At 32.1% G+C, this 24,025-nt stretch overlaps 1 protein-coding gene and 1 long non-coding RNA gene across 3 annotated transcripts; one reads left to right on the forward strand and one right to left on the reverse strand.

Moving 5' to 3' along the window:
• The first annotated feature begins 1,040 nt into the window (after positions 1 to 1,040).
• Positions 1,041 to 22,654, forward strand: LOC132736153 (uncharacterized). 2 transcript variants are annotated; one of them, XR_009626555.1, is made up of 6 exons: positions 1,041 to 1,562; positions 11,356 to 11,447; positions 13,816 to 13,898; positions 15,072 to 15,150; positions 20,488 to 20,668; positions 22,032 to 22,654. It is a non-coding gene; the product is annotated as an uncharacterized LOC132736153 (long non-coding RNA). The 2 variants fall into 2 exon arrangements; XR_009626554.1 differs by lacking the exon at positions 20,488 to 20,668 and having other exon boundaries at positions 1,082 to 1,562.
• Positions 11,457 to 22,472, reverse strand: LOC132736152 (uncharacterized). Its single transcript, XM_060723234.1, has 7 exons — positions 22,332 to 22,472; positions 22,040 to 22,176; positions 20,507 to 20,609; positions 18,987 to 19,846; positions 17,335 to 17,418; positions 15,209 to 15,338; positions 11,457 to 11,773 (listed from the first exon to the last, which is right to left on the reverse strand). Exons 4-7 carry the CDS (start codon positions 19,188 to 19,190, stop codon positions 11,562 to 11,564), a joined length of 630 nt encoding a protein of 209 aa, XP_060579217.1. The 5' UTR covers positions 19,191 to 19,846; positions 20,507 to 20,609; positions 22,040 to 22,176; positions 22,332 to 22,472; the 3' UTR covers positions 11,457 to 11,561.
• Positions 22,655 to 24,025: the final 1,371 nt, after the last annotated feature.

The raw sequence follows: 24,025 nt of genomic DNA on the forward strand, positions 1-24,025 counted from the left end.
CGGACAAATTATTTAACCTGGAATTCAAGTTTTTTCCCCTTTTCTTTCACTATAGTTCATATGTCTCATATAAATATGGTAAATGCTCATAAGTATTGCAGTTCTTGTTGTTCAGTGGAATATATACATTTTAATAGAAATATTTTTATTTTCTATCCAAGTGCTCTGTTATTCTTTTTAAGGCAAAATTTTTTATATAGCCGGAACGAGTGAAATATGTTAAACTAAGGTGTTTGCCAAACATGTTACACTTACATGTATGAGTCAAACACGTTTCACTAACCTGGATGAGTCAGGCCTGTTTTCTAAAATGTTGCACTTACATGTGTGAGTCAAACACGTTTCACTAACCTGGATGAGTCAGGCCTGTTTTCTAAAATGTTGCACTAACATGTGTGAGTCAAACACGTTTCACTAACCTGGTTGAGACATTCTTGTTTTCTAAAATGTTGCACTAACATGTGTGAGTCAAACACGTTTCACTAACCCGGTCGAGACAGGCATGTTTTCATACATTTTGCACTAACCTGTGTGAGTCAGGCATGTTTTCATACATGTTGCACTAACCTGTGTGAGTCAAACACGTTTCACTAACCTGTTTAGTAAGACATTTTCGCTCACTTTGATTAGTTAACAAGGCTTTAGTCTAAGCTTCTGTATGAACACTTCATATATTGTTTATTCGAATGTTTCAGCAAACTGGTATAACAAATTTCGTCTAACTTTATAATTATGACCAGAACAATACCTGTATGACATCTAATTGTTATACACATGACCTAAAAAAATCATAAACAATCATCTGTCACAACTCATGATTGACACCTTTTTGACATGTATTCTCATATATGTTAACAATTCATCTGATAAATATGAGACTTGTCATGACAAAACCAACGTAATGCGTTTGCAACCAGCATGGATCCAGACCAGCCTGCGCATCCACGCAGTCTGATCAGGATCCATGCTGTTCGCTTACAAACCCTATAACAAGTAGAGAAACTTATAGTGAACAGCAGATGCGCAGGCTGGTCTGGATTCATGCTGGTCTCAAACCCACTATGTTGGTATTGTCATGACGTGGCTCATATACTGTAACGGGTCGCAAATATATAACACTCTAAACGAACTGGATTTCCCTATCGGGAACCCCATTGAGATCTACCGTTAAGACCCAATGACGTTTTATAAATTTCCAGTAATTTACGATTACGCCCAGAAAATAGTTCCTTCACATCATGATGTTTTATTTTACATAAAGGTTTTTTTCCGCCTCATAATTGTTGCTTTCAGAAACATTACATTAAATTGCAAATAGAGATTTAAATAATTAATATAGTATCAATAATTAATAATAAGAACAGAATTCAAATTTATTTACTGGTTACACTCTTCATGTAACCAATCTAAGCATAATCCATTAACGGAAGTGGAACCAGTTCCAACGGAAAGAGGATGCGATCAGGACGAATGGCGGGTTTAAAAAATATCAAAAAGATCCGTGTAATCTAATAACAAATTGCATGAATGGAAGTTTTAAAAGGATTTAAATCAACATAAAGGTAACAAGCTTCATTTCTTCCTTATTATTTTTTAACTATTTACTCATGTTCAGATTTTTCGTCGAATGGTCCGATTTGCATGATATTGTAAAAATTATTGTATTTTTTTTTATTATTTCAATAAGACACAAGCAAAGCTAACTGTGAACGCTCATTATTATATTTTTACTATCACATTCATGAAAATTAAATGCGCTTAAAATGCACCTGAAGCGACAATTTATTCAACACGTACATTTCATTTTTTCCTTGGAAGTTTGAGAGGAACCCCAGATCCCAAAGTCAAAAAATGACTATCAGCTTAGTTTAGTATAAAATGTCAACAAGTTACTGCCGGATTTTCCATTCCAAAGTATCAACAACAAAACAATGTAACTTTCCACATTAATTTTATTGTGGAAAAATATTCATTGCAATATTTCTTTCATATGCAATTGTTGATCATTAAACAGTTTAACACATTTCAACATGTTGGAATTAAATAATGTAATTACATTATCAAAATATACTTAATCAGGTGTAGGATTTCATGATATTTACGGACAGTTTTTAAATATTTGAACCAAACCATAATTTTATATTATTATTTTATCTGTAAATTTAAAGACATAAGATAAGACATTATTAGAGTTGGCATTAAAATACAAAACAGCAGGTTTAAATGAATAAGTCTACGTATTATTTGATTAAATGTATCAATATACTATGGAAAATTCAGAACAATAATTTTATGATTTTCAATATTTAACAAAAATTTCAAAATCATCATACAAAGGTGTAACTCACTCGATTACCTTTGTAGATATAATAAATCAATAAAGCATCTTGTTTTAAGCTGCGGATTTTAGTATGAAAATAAAGCACCAAATTCCACATTGAATGTCTGTAAATTTATGGATTGAAAAATCTTAAAATTTCTACTCTGTCTATAAATTTGCGGACAGTCCATAAATATCATGAAATCCTAGACCTGTTAATCATGATAAATTGAATATATGGCTGTTGTCATGATGGAGAAAGTTCTATGAGAATCTATCTGGTTTGCTCCAAAAGATAATAAATAAAAACAAACTTTTCTTAATTTTCGATGTAAAAATGTTCATAATTATAAATAGAATGATAGAAAATGTTACAAACTCAACTGTAATAAATTCAATACTATCAAACGATAATAAACAAAGAAAAGTGCAAATAATCAGTATGCAACAGACATTAACACTGATTAATTTACTTTGCAAGCTAGCATCACATTACATTCATTTCTTTATAACTTCATTTGATAAGACAATCTTTGTTTATAGTTGGTTACTAAAAAACATAATATTAAAAACATTAGCTAAATAAGCTATTTTCTGACATAACAGACTATCCTTTTAAGTTTAACAATGCAAACAAACAAACTATATAAATGAAAAATTATAATATTAAAGGATTAAGAAGGTCAATGTATATTTATGAGTGAATCTGTCAAACAAATTAGATGTTTATAATAGGGCTGCCATTGGAAATCGTATCATCAATATTCATCATCCGATATAATATCGGTACACATTTTCTGATATCGATACAAGCTAAATTTATTTATTCCTTTTAGTAAATATGTTACTCTAAATTTTGCCTAATATTTACAGTTTTATAGGCTAACTTGAACTTTAAACTCTGTTTTTAAATGTCATTTACAAAACAACACAAAAAAGAAACTTTCTGTTAGTTTGTAGTATTTGTAGTCTTAATACAATCATGCATAACTCCATGATCCCAATTTATAACACATATTTAAAAAAATTTCATTGTATCTACTGTTAAAGTTCATATATCGATGTATGGTCGATACTTGTCTCTCGATATATCTATACAAAATTGTCTGTCAATGGCAGCCCTAATTTATAATAACATATTCAGTAGTAAGGATAAGATAATATTAAAAGCAAATATCACACTACAAGCACAGGGCTGCAGATAACATTTTGTGTATATTGAGTTATTACCCCTTGTTTTGTGATTTCTTTGGGTTTTTTTTTCTATTTTCTTAAGAGTTATTTCTGTATTTTTCACCATACCTTCTTAAACCAATTTGGGTTATAAAGCACGAGTTCATGTATTTTACCCAAAACTTTCTGACCTTCATTGTAGACCAATTTGCATTGTAGACTGTTGTAGGTAATAAAAAAGCTACCTCCTAATATGCTTTATTGTTTATTTGCTTAGGAGATTTCCAAGCTGCCTGATATAATTTAAAGGTTGAAACAGTATGATCTGCCTGATGTATGGCTTTAACCTTTTCCCTTATAGAAGCGAGAATCGCCGTCTTTTACCATTCCCTGATAGAAGCGAGAATCGACGGCTTTATCGATTACCGCATGTAAGCGAGAATCGCCGACATGCGTGATCTCAATGGAAGCGGCTTTCGCCGACTTCAATATTTACCTGTCCAAAAATCAACAATTTTCCCGGAAATCAGACCTGTAAATTGTGTTATCGTAAAGATCAACATTTCATGAGGGGATTCCGTGCATAAAATTATGGTGTTACTATTTAAAGTTTTTGTATAATTAGCGACCAACCAGGTGAGGGGTTTTCCTTACGTCACGCAGTTAATGAGTGCGCGGGTCAATGAAATTAATATATAGAAGGAATCGTAAGATCATGAACAAAAGTGTCTAAAAATAGCAACTAATGAATAAATAGTATTTATATGATCACGGGTCGTTCACGTGCCAGCATGGTGTGATGAATTTGATGTTTGTTTTGGTTTATGACAGCTGACGTGTGTATATACACGGATTAACTAACACCCTGACTAGGGGTATCTCTCTGGCCCCTGCAATAAAATATTTCCGGGAGCGGCGGCGATTTTTTTAAGAAAATGACCGACAAAGAAATATTTCAAAGTTTAAATTCTTTCATGTGCGCTATTGTTTTCATAACAGACGCAGCATGGGGCCGTGTATTACACGATATGATAAAATCATATCCCATATATCATCTTTGAAGTCGGCAACATGAAAATGCCGAAAAAGGCCGTGGAACTGCAGGATGTCTTTCCCTTATCATCATTTGATCTAAATTAGATCTATAAATAATAAAATTTAATTAAAATTGACCAGTTCGTTCGAGAACATCAGCGCTATTATATCGTTAATTAGTCTCATTAGTACGCTAATTACACTTATTAGATTATGTCTTCGATGGCTGATTTTAATTTTGATTCTGATGATGACTCTGATTTTTCTGGATTTGGGCCGTCTGATATTGATTTAAGTTCGTCTGATTCGTCGTCCGACGACGACGATAATGTTGCCGATGCTGGAGCCTCAACTTGGACAAATCGTCTGCTACCGCCTAGGGTACATATATACTTATATTTGACAGCCATATAATAAAGTATATTGCCAAAATACAAAAAACAAAAACTTCTCTCATTGTCAGAATTTTATTTCTAATTACAATAGAATAAAAAAGAGACAACAATACAAATATACAGAAGCATTTATTTTATTACAAAAAAAAACATAAGTAAAAATAAATAAAAATAAAATAATAATAAACAAACAACACCCCCCCCCCCCAAAAAAAAAAAGAAAAAAAAGAAAAGAAAAAAAAGAAATTGTGTTGAAAAAAAACTAATTTTTTTTTAATTATTTTCCAGGTTGAAGACTTTGTTGGAGAGCCTGGGCCGAACCTCCCTGATGATTTTGATGTCAGCACAGCCTCACCGTTAGACTTCTTCAAGTTGGTTTTTCCCGTGAGCTTGATCACCTACCTGGTAGACATGACCAGCCTGTATGCCAACTGGAGGCAGGCCCAACCTGGGGTTGACCTGGATGACAGATGGGAAGAGACCACTGAGGCAGAGATGCGAGCATTCCTAGCCATCAACATCCTACCAACTTTGGAGATGTATTGGTCTAAGAAGATGCTCATCGGGAATGTAGGTGTCCAGCAGATCATGACATGCAACCGGTTCCAGAAGCTTTCCAAGTACTTCCATGCATCAGACAGAACCGGTGACCGTCCACGTGGCCATCCAGACTACGACCGCCTCTACAAGGTACGGCATGTCATGAGGACCCTGTCAACAACCTTCCGAGAAATGTGGACACTGTCACGAGAAGCCACGGTAGATGAGGCCATGATCGCATTCACTGGTAGGTTGTCCTACAAGCAGTACATGCCAGCCAAGCCGATCAAGCGGGGGATCAAGCTCTGGATGCTGTGCGACGCCAGAACTGCCTATGTCCATCGTTTCGAGGTGTACCTTGGCAGACAGGAGAACAGGCCAGAACATGGACTTGGGTTCAACGTAGTCACCACTCTTACAGATCATCTCCAGCACACCCACAGGTGGATCTTCTTTGACAACTTTTTCACGTCTATTGAGTTGATGAAGCGTCTCCTTGAAGATGGCCTCTACGCCTGTGGGACTGTGAGGGTGAACAGGAAAGGTTTTCCGTCCGAGCTGAAGAAACCTACAGACATGCGTGACAGGGGATCCTACAAGTCGCTTCAGTGCCAGGGCTTGACAGCAACTGTTTGGAAGGACAAGCGACTGGTCCACCATCTTTCAACAGTTGGGGATCCAACCACAGTGGTTATGGCTACACGACATGCTGGACCTCGTGCAGAACAGTACACGCAGCCAGAGCCGACTTCCCTCTACAACAAGTTTATGGGAGGAGTTGATCGCCATGATGCTCGACGTGCCAAGTATGGTGTAGGTCGACCTGGGAAGAAAGCCTGGAGGTACTTGTTCTGGTTCCTTCTGAACAGTGCCATCGTCAACGCTTATGTCATCTACAAGAAAGCGTCCACCAGATCGCACTCCAAGAAGAGGTTTGAGCACCTGGACTTCCGAATTGAATTGATCGAGGAGCTTATTGCCGGATTTGCCAAGCGAAAGCGAGGACCTGGGGATCGGGCAGCTTTGGTAGGACTGGTTGACCAGGAAAACCAGCACCTACATAGGAACGAGCGGATGCCAGGTGATAAGGGTGCCAGGTGCCGATACCACAGGGCGTATCTCAACAAGAGGAAAGAGACTGTATATGGATGCCGCATCTGTAATGTCCACCTCTGCAAAGATGGCTGCCATGCGAGGTACCACGAACTCAGCCAAGATCAGTGAGATGGTTTTTTATAGTGAGATATCGACTGGAACTGTTTTATGGACTATGATAATGATTATGGATAAATTTCAGGATTTTGATCAGTGATAACAACTTGAACTGTTTTATGGACATCGATTATGATTACGGACAATTTTGTGGGGGGTGGGGCGGGCCATGATAAGAGCGCCTCCTCGTGGTGTGGCCTGGATATGGCTGGATAATTTCCTTTATTCTTTCATCTTTGCTTTTCATCTGAAAAAAATAAAAATAAATAAATAAAAATAAATTGATAAATAAACATTACAAATTATCCAGCCATAACTGAACGCTCTTACTTTTGTATGTTTATAAATAATAAAATGAAAAATAGATAAATAAATGTGAAAAAAAATGTTTTTTACAAAATTGTTTAAGTTATTTTCAGGGAATGAATACATACCATATTATATTCATGAAGAAAATATATGACCATGACAGCAGAAATTCTGAAACATTTCATTCAACAGTTATATACATGTATTACAGAAATGACAGTTACTTTTATGAAATAAATTATAAAAAAAATAATAATAAAATGAATAAAAAAAAGCATGAGATTTCTTTTTACTGGTATAAAAAAAGGAACTTGTTGTTATTTATTTCACTAATAATTAATGCTGCATAAACCAAAACAAACAAAAACTCATCATTTTTGGGGGAAAAAAAATAAAAACCTGTACCCTTACACAAAAAAAGTCAAGATGGGTATCCTATAAGCCTTTTTTGCCAAGTTATGAAACATAAAAAATTAATAATAAATTAGCCATATTTCCCTAACCCCTTTAAAAGAGACAGAAAAATTATACATCATTTTATTGTTTATAACTACTGTAATTATACTGTTATAAAGCCCATAAATATAAAATTTATACCACTGGAAAGATAATTCAATTTTCTACAAATCTTACATTGACATATATATTGTCAAAGTTGTTATTAAACCACTTTACATCAGTTAAAACACACAAGTAGCCTACTTTTTCTGAAAAATGGAGAAAAAAGCACCATCAATTATATAGTTTATTACTTTATAACTCATGTTGACATATTTGTATAAATCCAACAAATATGATATTTATACCATTGGAAAGGTATTTCAATTCTCTACAAACTTTTTATTGATACAAAAATTGTCAAAACACAACTTAATGCTTTATTTTCCAGTTAAAGTATATAGGTATCTAATTTGACCAATTTTACCTATATTTTATCATACCCTATATGGAGATAGTGTGTGACTCCTTATCAGTAGGATATTGATTATTGATTATCTATCTGGCTACTGTATTATGGGATGTAAAGCAGTAAATTAAGGGGGCTGTATAAGGGAAAAGGTTAAGTATAATTTACCTCATTACACACTAGTTCTGCTTCAAATGTAGTTTGCATAAGTAAGAATTTATTTACATTTTCTTACCTTTAGATATTATTTCTATTACGTTTTTTGACATTTTAATTGCGTAATAAAGCAAATACGCACGTTATATGCAGCCCTGCAAGCAAATATCACACTACAAGCAAATATCACACTACAAGCAAATATCACAGAATATTACATCTAGAATTCAGTATACTGCTTGAGCATACATGAGTAGCCGCATCTGATACATACTTGACCATGATAATATATATAAATAAAAATGTACATTCATAAAAATAGAATGTAGCAGTTACTGATTTTAGCTGGCCTAAGCCACCGGAGATTGACATTCCATCAATAATTAAAAAATATTTTATATAAGCAAATAATTAAAAAATAACGGCAAATATACCCCATATACTATAAATAAACACAATTAATGCAACGCCTTTTGCACACTTGATACACATTTTATCTAATTTCACACATGGAAAATCAATGTAAACAAACTAGTTTAACAATTTTGATACACAGTGCAAAGTTATTCCTTTTACGGTAAAATGTCAACAAACTGGTTTAACAATTTTGATACACAATGCAAAATTATTCCTTTTACGACCGCTGATATTTCAAATCAAAGCATTTTATATTAATAAATTACTGAAAATTAATAAATTTACTAAAATGTCAACTAAATTTTTTGTCTGGCACTGAAAAATACGGGTACTGATTTGATATGGGAACTGCTGACATGCCAGTAGACATCTAAAGTTTTATTAAATAAATACAAAGTATATAGATTATTTTGTCTGACAGAGCTCCAGTTAATTTTTTGGCTTATGACTTTTTACCCTTCAAAATTTAGAATAAAAACCAAGTTTAACTACATGAGTGGTATTGTAACAGAGCTCCAGATAACTAGCTAGTTCGCCTTGGTACAACCACTGACATTCTGTAATCTAGATAATTCACCTTGGTGCAGCCATTGACATTCTGTGGTATTGTAACCAGTTCATTTTGTTCTTTTAGTGTTTCGCACCTAAACATTAGTTATGTACAATTATGATAATCAATTTTTTCAACCTTAAGTAGCAAAAATAATAAAATTAAATAATACATGTTTTTTTAAAGTTTATATTATGCATAAGTTTCATGTAAAGAAATTCCTGGAATGAATTCTTTTGCATTGTATGTTATTTAAAATTCCAAATTTGAGATAAACCATTCTCCAATCCGTATGTTACACGTAACCGGTTCCTTAAACTAAGGCAAAAACCAGGTTACCTCCCTTCTTTACTTCCTGCTACTTTCATTTTAAACCTGCGTTGACAACAGAATATTATAATTTACTTTTAAATGCAATAACATACAAATGTATTGTATATTTATGTTTAAAAAATCCCCTATTTAAAAATCAAATGTTTAACTTTATACTTCATTCCTTCATGCTTGTGTATTGATATACATGAATATTTTTATTTTGTTCAGCATAACTTTGACACATGAGCTCTGAAAGTGATGCTTATTTCAGATTTTCTGTGTGTACACAATAGCCATATTATTTGCAATTAACAATAAGGAAGTCTAAATAATTTGATTAAATTTTCAACGTCAATCTATTTTCAAGTTTTTCTTGTAAATAAAGTTCTAAATCCTCCCTAAATAGGAGATTATAATAATCTTACACTGGCTGCCGGTACAGACAGGAATATCTAGCTCGATGATAACTGTTTACGGCTGTAACAATGCTTTGTTGAGTTTCCCCTAAACAGTTACCCGAGAGCTAGATTTTCTTTTCAGTACCGACAACCAGTGTTTGTTTCTTTTATCTTGCATAATAAATGCCATTTAATTTCGGAACAGAAATTACGAAAAACTGATATTTTCAGTTATGTTTATTTCATTATGAATGCGTATGAACTGACAAACTTCATTTATAACGTTAAAATGATGTCATCCTTTGAACGCTTTACATTCATAAAAGGCGTTTGACAATGATGTCAATAAAAGCACGCGATTTGTCCTACGTGTACAGCGTTTTTTCTCTACTTTGGGAATGGTGCCGGTACCAGACTGATTGGGAAAAAATGCGTTATTTTGACTAAAATTGGGAATTTTTTTTAATGCATTTTTTCAGCTACAAATGAGATTAACATCATTAATAAAGATAGCTAACAGCTTCTACTATTGAGTGGTGATTTATATGAATATGTTGGATTTAAATGATCTTAGAAAAATCACTTGGCCTTGTGGGCATTTTGAACAGCCATTTTGGGAATTTAACATTGGAAATTGGGAATTTTAATGTCTATTTTTTGTTGGGAATGGTACCGTTTTAGGGTAGTAGTTGTATAAAGAAAAAAAACACTGGTGTAAGTCAGGGTATTCTAGCAGTACCCAAATGGTACACAATCCTGTCTGATATGGAAAAAAAATAACCCCCCTAAAAGAATGCTATTGGCATATTCGTGTAAATAATGTAAATAGCAATAAGAAAAAGAAATGATTTTACATTTTTGGTAATTTTCTGTAATTATTTCCAACATTTCACATTGAATACCTTTTTTAAATAGTTTGAGACACAATGGTTTTCTGCATGAATATAGGCCAGGAGGACATTCGAGTTTTTTTATTTGTCCCAGTATAGGATTTATTTTCCTCAAGTGGTTTGAAAATAAATAGTGCATTTGTGGTTGTAGCCACGAGATTGATGATTTCTATACCACAAGATGAAAATTTATCCTATATTTATAAAACAAACTTTTTTACTTTATACTTTTATCACATATAACTGTGGCCCAGGAGTGTAATAAAGCCATTTATTATATTACGATATTACGCTAGTACATATTATAGCACTGGCATGACATCATTGCGCTATATATATACATTGCGTGAGAGCACCCTAATGTTATCGTTACACTGTAGGTGCATCATGGGAATATGAATCTTTTTAACCGTTTACTGTTATTTTATATATGTAATGAATAGTATATTATATTCATGTAGATTCAATATTAAATTTATTAAACTCGTTAAATAAAACAATATTATGCTCGCCAGATAATCACATATGATTTAATTCGAACTCTTTCAATAAATTTAGTATTAAATCTACACTCATTTCACATCCTTTATTTTTTATTTTTATTTTTTATTACATTTTGAAAGAAATACCCTTAAATTTTGGCAGAATTTGAAAGAAAGTAGTCAGGCAAGTAACCATTAAAAATACACAATATATGCAATTTAATATAATAAATAACTATTGCTGTTCTGAATTTAGGCAACTGATGTAGCAATGAGACATGTGAATGCTGCAACATGATGATAAGGATTCAAGGAAGGAAACAAATCAGGCACATTTTAGGATATCAGGTAAGACATGATGTAAAAAAAAATTTAATTTTTTAAAAAAATGGAAGTTTTATATCCTGATCGCCAATACACAAAATTTAAGGGAATTTCTTTCAAAATACATATTCATATTTTTTATTCTTCCGATAAAGTTTCTTTTTTCATAGTAATTCTTATTTTCTCCTTTGTGCTTGTGATTATTTTTTCGATTTTACTGTTATTGACTTCTTTTCCGTTGATGGTTACTCTTACATCAATCTGTATATCCTCTATTGTCTTGTTAGCAATGATGTCTTTGATCATTAAAAAAATTCTGTTCGGCACTTTTCCCATTGATATGTTCTCATCTGAAAAGTAATTTTTCCCTTTAATAGTGAAATCAGAAAAATGAAAATAAATCAATTAAAGAACCTTTAAAGCTAGGTGAGAATCGTTCAGTAAGAAAATGATACATTGTTTATCAATTAGGCCATCCTAAAAAAATTTATGTTTGCAGTAACGCGACCGACTCACTAAATTTGCCCCTGCTCAAATTTCTTTTCATGGTTTTGAAAAAAAAAATTTTTTTTTTGAATCACAAAATTATGCCTTCTGCTTTGTTTTAGTTCTTTTAAAAGTTAATAGAAGAAATAAAATGTAGTTCTTATTAAATAAGAATTCAGTTATCAATTTATTAATTGTTATCAGATTATCAAAGCATATTTTGTCCAACATTTTGAAATTCCATGTTTATTGGGAGAGTACAGTTCAATAAAAAAATAATAAAAAAAAACCGACCTACCTACCCACCTTGAAAATTCTTGGTTGGGTTACTGCAAACAAGCATTTTTTTAAGGATGGCCTTATATTTGCTTTTTAGCTCATCTCAGTATGAGTTTTTACATTGATTGGTCATCTTGGATGTAAAATTAGGTCATATGAGCTAAAAATAGATAAATAGAGGATATTGTTTAGTTCAGTGTAAGATCAGAATATATTTCACCGAATGAGCACCAAAAGGTATATTTCACGAGTGGCGCAGCCAGGAGTGAAATATGAACTTTTGGTGTTCACAAGTGATTGTTTGCATTCATTTAATCACTGCAAAATTTCAGTCATGTATTTTTTCCCCAATTTTTAACAAAACACTGAAATTCCCAATTCCATGGGTATGGGTCATGTTCCCAAAATCCTGGAAAATTTCAGATTAAAGTTTTGGTGCAGTAAAATATTTTTCACTATAACTTTGTCATTTCTTAAGGTATCAACTTCAAACTTCAAATATATGTTCCTTATCATCAACCACATCTTATGTGACAAGGTTCATAACTCTAGCACCAATATTTTTAGATTTATCTCTCCTTGAACTTAGAATTTTCCTTAAAAAATGCTATTTTTTACTGTTACTTCTTTATTTCTTAAGGGATCAACCTCATACTTCACATATATGTACCTTATCATCATCCCCATCTTATGTGACAAGGTTCATAACTCTAGCACCAATATCTTTAGATTTATCTCCCTTTGAACTTAGAATTTTCCTCAAAAAGTACTATTTCTTACTGTTTCTTCTTTATTTGTTAAGGGATCAACCTCATACTTCAAATATATTTACGTTATCATCATCCCCATCTTATGTGACAAGGTTCATAACTCTAGCACAAATATTTTCAGATTTATCTCCCTTTGAACTTAGAATTTTCCATAAAAATTTTTATTTTTTACTGTTACTTATTTATTTCTTAAGGGATCAACTTCATACTTCAAATATATTTACATTATCATCATCCACATCTTATGTGACAAGGTTCATAACACTAGCACCAATATTGCAAGAATTATCTCCCCATAAACTTAGATTTTTTTACTAGAAAAATGTTATTTTTTGATTATAACTTTTTTATTTTTAAAGGTATCTGCCTCAAACTTCAAATACTCATTCCTTATCATCAATTACATTTTATGTGACAATGTTCATAACTCTTGAAGCAATAGTTACACATTTATCTCTCTTTGAACTTAGGATTATTTTTAAGAAATATAATAACTTCTTTACTTTTTAAGGTATCTACTTCAAACTTCAAATATATATTTCTTATCATTACTCAAATGTTGTGTGACATGGTCCATAACTCTAGCATTATTTCTAGAATTTTTCCCCTTGATCTTGGAATTTATGTTAACAAATATTATTTTTTACTATAACTTAATACATAATTATACATAATTGATTTTTCTTTCATAGTTTTGTCCTCCTTACTGCGTCCAGTATTTTATTAGTCGAGCTTAGCTGTCTCCTGTGACAGCTCTTGTTTTGTTTACTGCCTGCATATTGCATTTGGGATAATTTCATTGTAGATATGCAATCTTCTGTCATATTTGTAATCTTCAATAGTGTTTTTTTTTCCAGGATGTGTAGTTTGTTATCATAATTGCTTGTAGGACATTGGAGGATTAACTGTGGAGTGTAACATTATTGCTGTGATTCGTCAGGTGAGGTATCTAGGGCTAATATGGCCCTCTTGTATGTAGAAGAAATTGTTTGAAAATGTCATGAACTTACAAGTCGGTAACCGTGGTTGACAATTCCATGATCTGAATAAATGCAATGGAACATTGTTCTTTTGAATTAAATTTATTATATGTATGCCAATTATACTGGATTTTTTGGATCAATTCTGTTCCTAACATTTTAATTTTGAAGTATTGACTTTTAGTCTGTCTGTCCGTACAAGGTTAACCTAGAAAGGCAAGTTGGATTTTTCTTAAGTTCTACCTGTACCAATGGCTTCTTAGTTTACACACTTGCTAATCAATACAAAGTCAAGTTACTCAACTATGGCTTCGATATTTACCAAGTTATTGCTCTTTTCAGCACTTAGGAAATGAATAATGGTTAACATTAAACGGCAAGTTGGAAATATCTTAAGTTCTATCTATACTAATGGCTTTATAATTTCCACACTTACTTATCAATACAAACTTGAAAAGTACATGATATGCAACTGTGTCATCCATATTTCCTACAGCCGTTATTTATTGACAGATATATTTTATATTTAGTAGGAAGATAACTTGCATGTTATTCTTACTTTGGATGGAGTTAGGGGTCAGTTGGGTCAAGTTCACAAGTGCTAAAAATATATTGTTACACTTTTGCCCATTCAGCCTTTATTTATTGACAGATTTATTTCATATTTTGTTGGAAGATAACTTGCATTGTATTCTTCCTTTTGGTGGAGTTAGGGGTCATTTTTATCAAGGTCATCAATGCTCAAAATAGATTTTAACATTTTTGCGCATACAGGCTTTATTTATTGACAGGTGTATTTCATATTTGGTAGGAAGATAACTTGCATGATATTCTATAGGTGTCAGTGGGTCAAGGTCAAGGGTGCCAAGTATAGATTTCTTACATTTGTATATATTTGATAAACTTGAATATTTATCACTTCATAAGTCATAGCAATGACTTGGCAACTTATATATTTCACAATAACAAATGCCATGACTCTGTCAAGCTATATATCTTGTATTTACAATGATTTGGCGAAGTTTCTGTCCAAAACTGAGTGAATTGGTAATGACTTTTTGAAATATTGCTACTTACAAGAATCGGAGCCGGGGGCATTTGTGTTTAACAAACAAGTTTTTGTTTATATATAGGAATACACCTGTAGATGGAAAGGCTTGTTTGTACCTGGAAGAATTGGATGAAAGATTCAAATATTTAAGAAAAATCACAGTAAGCTAAAATTATTTTCTTTTTTTAATGGTTCGACTCTGCATATTGTAAAACATACCTGCATATTCATTAAGTTTTGCACACTCCTCCTCATATAAATTGTATACCTCCTCTATTGTAATCCCTGCTTCCTGCGCCAATAATTGATGTAAAACTCGCTGTCTCTTTTTTATTGTTGCAATCTTTGCCTTATAAACAGAAGAATACATTGAAATATTTTTTTTTGAGAAATAGTGTGAAAACTTTTGGTTATAAATTTGACCGAGGTATTTTAATTAGACATAATTGGAAAGCTTGGACACACAAAAAAAATAATAAATTATTTCATGTTTTTTTAGCTCCACTATACAAAGTATATAAAGAGCTGTCCTACTCGTCCCCGGCGTCCGCGTCCAGATTTCAGATTAAAGTTTGGTGCAGTTAAATATTTTTCACTATAACTTTGTCATTTCTTAAGGTATCAACTTCAAATATATGTTCCTTATCATCAACCACATCTTATGTGACAAGGTTCATAACTCTAGCACCAATATTTTCAAATTTATCTCCCCTTGAACTTAGAATTTTCCTCAAAAAAATACTATTTTTTACTGTTACTTCTTTATTTGTTAAGGGATCAACCTCATACTTCAAATATATGTACCTTATCATCATCCCCATCTTATGTGACAAGGTTCATAACTTTAACACCAATATTTTCAGATTTATCTCCCCTTTAACTTAGAATTTTCATTAGAAAATATTATTTTTTACTGTAACTTTTTTAGATTTAAAGGTATCTACATCAAACTTCAAATAATTATTCCCTATCATCAATTACATTTTATGTGACAAAGTTCATAACTCTTGATGCAATATTTACAGATTTATCTCTCTTTGAACTTAGGATTTTCTTTAAGAAATATTGTAACTTCTTTACTTTTTAAGGTATCTACTTCAAACTTCAAATATAAATTTCTTATCATTACACACATGTTGTGTGACAAGGTTCATCACTATAGTGTGACTATTTCCAGAATTATTCCCCTTGATCTTGGAATTTATGTTAACAAATGTTTTTTTTTTTACTATAACTTAATACATAATTATTCATAATTGATTTTTCTTTCATAGTTTTGTCCTCCTTACTGTGCCCAGTATTTTATTAGTCAATCTTCGCTGTCTCCTGTGACAGCTCTTGTTATACACCCGGGCATATAGTAATTGAACCATCCATCTGTCTGTACAATGTTAACAGAAAACAGCAAGTTGGATATTTCTTAAATAATACCTGTAACAATGGCTTGTATACTTAACCTATTCCGGCAAGTTTGATTTATCTTATTTCTCCTAATTACATCAATTATTAGTCCCCTACCGGTTTAACTTGAGGGGATTTTAGGTTTTCCGTCAGTCTGTCATGTCAGTCCGTCCGTCCACAAAACCGGATCCCGCAATAACTCAAAAAGTACTAAAAATATTTTTATGAAACTTGATATATGGAAAGATGGCAGTATGGAGATTATACACGTTTTTCTTTTTCTTTTTTTTTGTTCCTATGTTGAAAATTCTGGTTGCTATGGCCACAGTCTGAAAATATGGCAAATTTAACACATAAACTGGATCCAGTGATAACTTAAAAAGTACTGAAAATATTTTTTATGAAACTTGATATATGGATAGATGGCAGTCTGTAGATTATGCACATCTTTTTCTGTTCTTCCTATGTTGAAAATTCTGGTTGCTGTGGCAACATATAGTCTGAATTTCAAGATTTCTGATTTAAATTTTTCAGCTTTTTCACTATAAGTTCTTTATTTCTTAAGTTGTTTATTTCAAACTTTAAATACTGTATAAGTTTCTGGTCATCAACCACGTCATATGTGACAAGATTTACAAATCTAGCACAAAAATTATCAGTATTACCTCCCTTAAACTTAGAATTTTTATGGGTAAAAAAAATGTTGTCTTTTTAGCTCACCTGTCACAAAGTTACAGGGTGAGCTTTTGTGATTGCTTTCCGTCCGGCCCGGCGTCTGTAAAATTTTACTTTAAATGACATCTCCTCGTAAACCACAGAGCCAATTTCATCCAAACTTCACAGGAATGTTACTGACAGTATTAATTATGAAATGAAAATTAATGACTTAGCTTTATAATTATTAAAGTTTTTCGATGTTTTAATTGCATGACATTTTATTGTACCTGCTTAAGTCCATTAGTCCCTACTGCACCAATCAAAAATGGTGTTTTGTCCTTGTCTGCCATTCCCTCTAAACTTCTGAATAACTGAAATACAGTATGCAATTTATATATATTTTTTACTAAATATTCACAAAATGTTATAATTATATGCAGAACTATTTTTTTTACATTATTAATTAATAAGTTTTTAACTTAAATTTAAATGAATTTTTATGCTCCGGGGAGCATATAGTCGGCGCCTTGTCCGTCCGTCCGTTGTCTTGTCCGGAGCATAACTTGAAAACCCTTGGAGATAATTTGTTTAAACTTCATACAGTGGTAGAGGGCATTGAGGGGGAGTGCAGTGTCAAAGAACAATAACTCTATTTTGCCCGGTTTTTGAATTATCTCCCCTTATAGAAAAATCTTGTCCGGGACATAACTCTAAAACTATAAGAGATATCAATATGAAACTTTGTAGGTGAATAGATCTCAATGGGTAGATGTGCAGTGCATAAGAACAATAACTCTTTTAGTCCTTATTTTGGAGTTATTGCCCTTTGTTAATTTTAACACTTTGAACTTTGTCCGGAACATAATTCTAAAACTATAAGAGATATCATATTCATGTAGGCAGATAGATCTCATTGAGTAGAAGTGCAGTGCAAAAGAAACATAAATCTGTTAAGCCTCATTTTTTAATTATCTCCCCTTTTAGAAAAATCTTGTCCAGGACATAGCTGTAAAACTATAAGAGATATCAACATGAAACTTTGTAGGTAAATATATCTCAATGGGTAGATGTGCAGTGCACAAGAATCATAACTCTGCCTTTCCTAATTCTGGAGTTATTGCCCTTTGTTTATTTTTCCTTTTTGAAGTTGTCAGGGAAATAACTCGGAAACCAATAGAGATTTCAACAAGAAACTTTGTAGGTTGATAGATCACATTGATTAGAAGTGCAGTGCAAAGAACAGTAACTCTGCCTTGCCTAATTTTGGAATTATTGCACTTTGAACTTTTTCCAGGGACATAACTCTGAAACTACAAGAGGTGTTCTTTCCTGTGTCCAAAACCTATTCGGGGAGCATCACCCGGCTTAAACCGGGCTCTTGTTTGATAAATGTAATTGAACTGAAGACATAATTTTGCTCTATATAATTACCAGGCATGATAAATCTGATTAAACTTGGGGGAAAAAAAGTGATCATATATTCCATTACAGTTCAGTGTTTAAATTCCCAAATTTGATGTTCAAAATTTCCCAAAGGCCAAGTGATTTAAATCCAACATATTCATATAAATCATCACTCAAAAGTTCTACTTGGACAGTGGAAACTGTTACCTATCTTCATTCATGATGACTAATCGTATTTGTAGCTGAAAAAATTCATTAAAAAAATCCCAAATTAAGTCAAAATAACGCATTTTTTCCCAATCAGTCTGGTACCAGCACCATTTCCAAAGAAGAAAAAAAAATGCTGCAGTTACTGGAATTTGATTTCTGGTTTACAGCTCAGTATCTTAAATCATTTCCGGTAGACACCTTACTAAAGAGAAAAATAATGCTTGAAATTTTGAAAAAAATAAAATAAAATCAGCTTCAAACAGTTCAATATTTAAAAGCAGTACATGTAAAGTGAAATTTCTAAATGTGAAAGATAAACGCTTACATTCTGCGGGAAACTTCCTCCGCTTTTCGTTGTATATATGCTGAAAATTTCCTGCACTATTTTGAAATTTTCATCTGAGTATGCAGCAACGCTCAACTCGTGATGGAGGTTCCTCCTCTGTATTTCATGTAATTTAATTAATACATGTAAAATTACCAATATCAGGATAAGTCGTGCAAATAATAAGTACACAGAAAGTCTCATAGAAATCAATTGATTTTTACTTCTTTAGAAAAGGCAGTCACAAACATTAGATAAATAATGTTTAAATGAAAGTTTTAGTGATAATTACAAACCATTTATATACAAAAGAAAAATTTTTAAACTGTAAATGTTAAAAGTTTGTAATTCTATTAAAATCTAAACAATAACATGAACGTATACAAAGAGGTGTATTATGTTACTAACTCTTCTTCATGGCATACTGCGTAAGATGAACAGATCATTCATTCAATTCCCCAATGAAATATTTTCTTGAAAATATAGGCATCAACAGAGCACCAAACAATACATTTAACTGAATCTTGTTGTCCCCCGCCTTTTCGAAGAAAATAGGGGGATATAGAAATATGCTCCATATGTCTGTTCATCTGTTCTATTAAAATTTCCCATTGAATGAAAAAGTATTTGAAAATCATGGGAAATTCTCACCCCATCCCAATTCCCAAACCTTCCCCCACCCCGTGCCTGGACCCCGTCCAAAATGCTGATGAGAGCCCTGTTTTTAAATATCTTATATTTGCATGGACACCCACCTTTGAGCATAAAATTCCAAGCGAGGTTGCCGCAATGTCACGCCAATCACTATCACTCTCTTCACTGAATTTAGTGAAAACCTCCCGGCAGCACATCACTCTTTCCTTTCAAGATTAATATGAACATTTTTTTGTTAATTAAATCTTCTAACTATAGTATCCTTGTTAACAGATCTTTATAAGATGTACTATGCTCATCATGCATATAATTATGCAATAAGTTTAACCTTAGTGTCTAAATTTTGCTTGCTTTTAGCTGACTTTTTGTTTTTAATGGCTATAACCTGGTTATTTTAGAATGGTTTGTCTTCAAAATTTAACATGATGATCTTTAAGGATAGACCTTTAAGCATGGCCGGCAAAATCAATTGTCCGTATTGCCCAGGTTGTCTCTCAGCCTGTACGGACAAGTGAAAATTTTCAAAAATTAACTATTTAAATATCATACGGACAAATTAAAAAATGCTTCACATAAAAACGGACAAGTAAGTAAAAATCAGATTTTGCCGGCCCTGCTTTAAGTTGACCAGACCCACCTTTACATTCATTTATAAAAGACGTCGACTTTGAAGTTCAAGATATTGAAATTTTCCATGTTTTGCTGTAACGGGCTAGAACATTTAATATTTAGGATAAGACCTACATGTAATTCAAACTCCAAATGTTAAATTAAATTAGGTTGTGTAAATGAATATATGAAAAAGAATGATTATATTAAAAAATACACATAATTTTGTATTTTACAGAGTGGACAAAACCTCTTACCTGAAATGTAAACTCTTTTGTTTTACAAATTCTGTTGTGTGTGTTGGCCACAAATTTCCCTTCAACCTCTGTAAGTCCAACGTAGATTTCTACGTCTATGTTGCTTTAAGGAAGAGGAACAAATGAATGTGTATTTAAGTTGAAGAAAAAAGACAGCTTTAGGTATTCTTCTCTTATTTTATAATGCGTTAAAACAAGTGTGTTCAATTATTTTTTTAAGTCAGGGCACTTGTTTGGGTGATTTTGGTGCCATATATATATGGATATCATTCACCTCTTAAAGTCATTTGTCTTTTTCCCATATCTCAAAAAAAAAAGAAAAATCCCCACAAAATGTTATAATAAACTTTTGTTTTATTTGTAAGTGTACATTAAAAAAAAAATATATTATTCACGACTTTAATGGTAGGAACTTAAAAAATCTTCTTTGAAAAAAAAACAAATAGCTAGAGTTTAGATACTAAGCATGAAACAACTTCTAGTGAGTGTCTACCAAGTTTCTTCAAATAAAAGCCCTGGGGTCAAAATTGGCCCCGCCCTGGGGGTCATTGATTTTCCTTATATGTGTATAACAAAAACTTAAAAAATCTTCTTTGAAAAAACTCAAATAGCTAGAGTTAAGATATTAAGCACGAAACATCTTCTAGTGAGTGTCTACAAAGTTTGTTCAAATAAAAGCCCTGGGGTCAAAATTTGCCCCGCCCCAGGGGACATTGATTTTCCTTATATGTGTATAGCAAAAACTTAAAAATCTTCTTCCAAAAATCTAAATAGCTAGAGTTCAGATATTAAGCATGAAACATTTTCTAGTTAGTGTCTACAAAGATTGTTATGCCCCCGCCATGTAATGGCCGGGGCATATAGTGTTACCCTGTTCCGTCATTCCGTCCTTCCATCCTTCTGTCATTCCGTCATCATCAGTTTCCGTTCATTATCTTAAGAACGGTTGCACGTATTCAACTCAAATTTGACATATAAATATGTCATGAGAAAATACAGGTCAAGTTCGAATTTGGTCATGGTTCGATGATTTTTGGCAGAGTTATGCATCTTTTACTTTGAAAATAATATGAAATTTTCAGTTTCCGTTCATTATCTCCCCAAAGATACAACACATTCAACTCAAACTTGACATATGGATGCATCAAAGGAATGCGCAGGTCAAGTTCACATTTGGTCATGGTTCAATGATTTTTGGCAGAGTTATGCCCCTTTCACTTTGAAACTAACATGAAATTTTCAGTTTCCGATTATTATCTCCCCAATGGATACAACACATTCAACTCAAATTTGACATATGGATATGTTTTTGGAATGCCCAGGCCAAGTTCGAATTTGGTCATGGTTCAATGATTTTTGGTAGAGTTATGCCCCTTTCACTTTGAAAATAATATGAAATTTACAGTTTCTGTTCATTATCTACCCAACAGTGAATAATGTTGTATGTTTTTGACATTGTTAGATTGCTTGCAATATTATGATATTGATTGCTTGTTTATTATGTTATTTAAATTTTATGTTTCAGTAACTTACCGGAAACAATTGTAGTCATCATTTAGAGGAAATTCGGCCAACACCCTTTTCATTGCTGCCAGGAGGTGATTTCCCCCCAAGGCATACATGTTGTATGATGTTATTTCATCTTCTTCGAATTGTTCAGGGCCGCAAACCTTTATATGAAAGAAATGTTGATGTTGAGATTTATATCTTTTTTAAGTGAATTTCGACTAATAACTAAGGAACTTGTAAAATAAGTTATTTTCAGATACAAACATTTTGTTTTGTTTTAAACAATCACTAAGTTTCATTTAGATTTTATACACACCTTTTCATCAGCCAAAAGAATTGGGATCCTTGTTATTGGTCTGATAGGACATTTTTTCATGTTTTTGTGTAATGATTCAATCCATTTCTTGTTTAGTTCTCTCACTAAGAGGTTACTTGGTGTTGGTTTAATAATACTAGTCGGTATGGTATATTGTCCTGAAACGGAATAATGATTTAATTTTTTATAATTGATATACCCAATTCAGTTATTCATACAATGCTTTATAAATGTGTCCGATGAACACGCAATTACAGTAGCACAATGTTTAATGATTTATGCTTGATTATATTAATAAATTAAATGATATTAGTTTGTTTATACGGAATGTCGGTTGTTCTACTTGGGTGCCCATTCGTGCCTGAAAAAATATTACATTTTATCATTAAAATTAATAATACATATTATTCACAATTTTCATTGTCTCCCTGGAGAAAAGAAATTCTCAACAATTTACATTTTGCTTATAAATTCAATAATAGAATATCATTAATTAAATAAGCTATTCATTGCCTATTAAGAATTAATAAAAATTAATTCAAAACATTCAATCAATATCCTCTATTTAATAAATCATAATACACTTACTGCAAATGAACTGTTCAATAAATTTTACAATTCAGATATGTACTAGGCTTTGTTGTAAAGTTGGTGGAAGCAAACATTTTCAAGAAAGTGAAAGTTTCTTGTTTAATGGTTGGACATACACATGAGGATATAGACCAACTTTTCAGCAGGTAATATGGATTTTATATACTACTAAATCAAAAAACAAAAACATTTTAAATGTTTTTTTGTTTTTTTTTAAATCTTATTACCTGAATATGCTTTCAGATGTAATTTCTGTGCAAATCGCGCAGCCTATATGCAACACTGCGTACATAAATTGTGTAGTTAATACTAGTGTCTTAGTCTTTCCTATCTATTTAATTATGAAGAAGACACGGATCTAGACATGTAACTGTCACATTGTGAAAAGAACTGCCTCAAATCTTTATTACTGTAAAAATTTTATTGTACAATTGACCAACCTGTTGCAACATATTCCCACAATGATGGCAGTAGTAAATGTCATGTTCATTGAACGCCGCCCTTCCTTGTCGATCTTGCTCATCTTACATACTATAAGTAGTAACCCGAAATTCATAACTTCAAACAAAACCTGCAATATAGCATTTCAAATATATTATATACATAAAATGGTGCATTGAATTAAACAAGGAATTTTAGTGTATGCTCAAGTGGAAATCCAATTTAATTAGATGTGGCCAGATCAATTTATTTATTGATATAATTATCCCAAAGTTAGGGTAATCTATCAGTAATGTTTAGTCACTAATACACTAATGTACATATTTTACAACATAGGTGAGCATCAGTGACAATGAATTTCAGTTCAAACAAATAAAACCTTATAGATAAAAAATATATATATTCTATATTACTATAATATTAGTCACAAAAATAATTTGAAAATCAATGTTTTAATTCACAAGTGACAACAATTTATACAAAATAAATACTTGTCCAATTGATAGTTTAAAAAACATTAATACAAAATTCAAGATATGCAGACCATTAGACAAATGCACTCGACGTCCACTAGAATTTGCCATCAAAAGATTCTCCAGATCCAAATAAATATTACATACTTTAAAATAATTGAAATATTTGCATAATTATATTGATGAAAT

The sequence above is a fragment of the Ruditapes philippinarum genome, unplaced genomic scaffold, assembly GCF_026571515.1.
Source record: "Ruditapes philippinarum isolate M1 unplaced genomic scaffold, ASM2657151v2 ctg5347_1_1_1_1, whole genome shotgun sequence".
Lineage (NCBI taxonomy): Eukaryota > Metazoa > Mollusca > Bivalvia > Venerida > Veneridae > Ruditapes > Ruditapes philippinarum.

Excerpts from the sequence above, each read along its gene's own strand:
- LOC132736152 (XM_060723234.1), bottom strand. The coding sequence starts at position 19,190 with ATGAGACTTTCTGTGTACTTATTATTTGCACGACTTATCCTGATATTG. Across the intron at positions 17,419-18,986 it reads GAGGAAGTTTCCCGCAGAAT|TTATTCAGAAGTTTAGAGGG; the intron begins GTAAGCGTTTAT and ends ACTGTATTTCAG. Across the intron at positions 11,774-15,208 it reads AAAACTTAATGAATATGCAG|ATGAGAACATATCAATGGGA; the intron begins GTATGTTTTACA and ends ATTACTTTTCAG.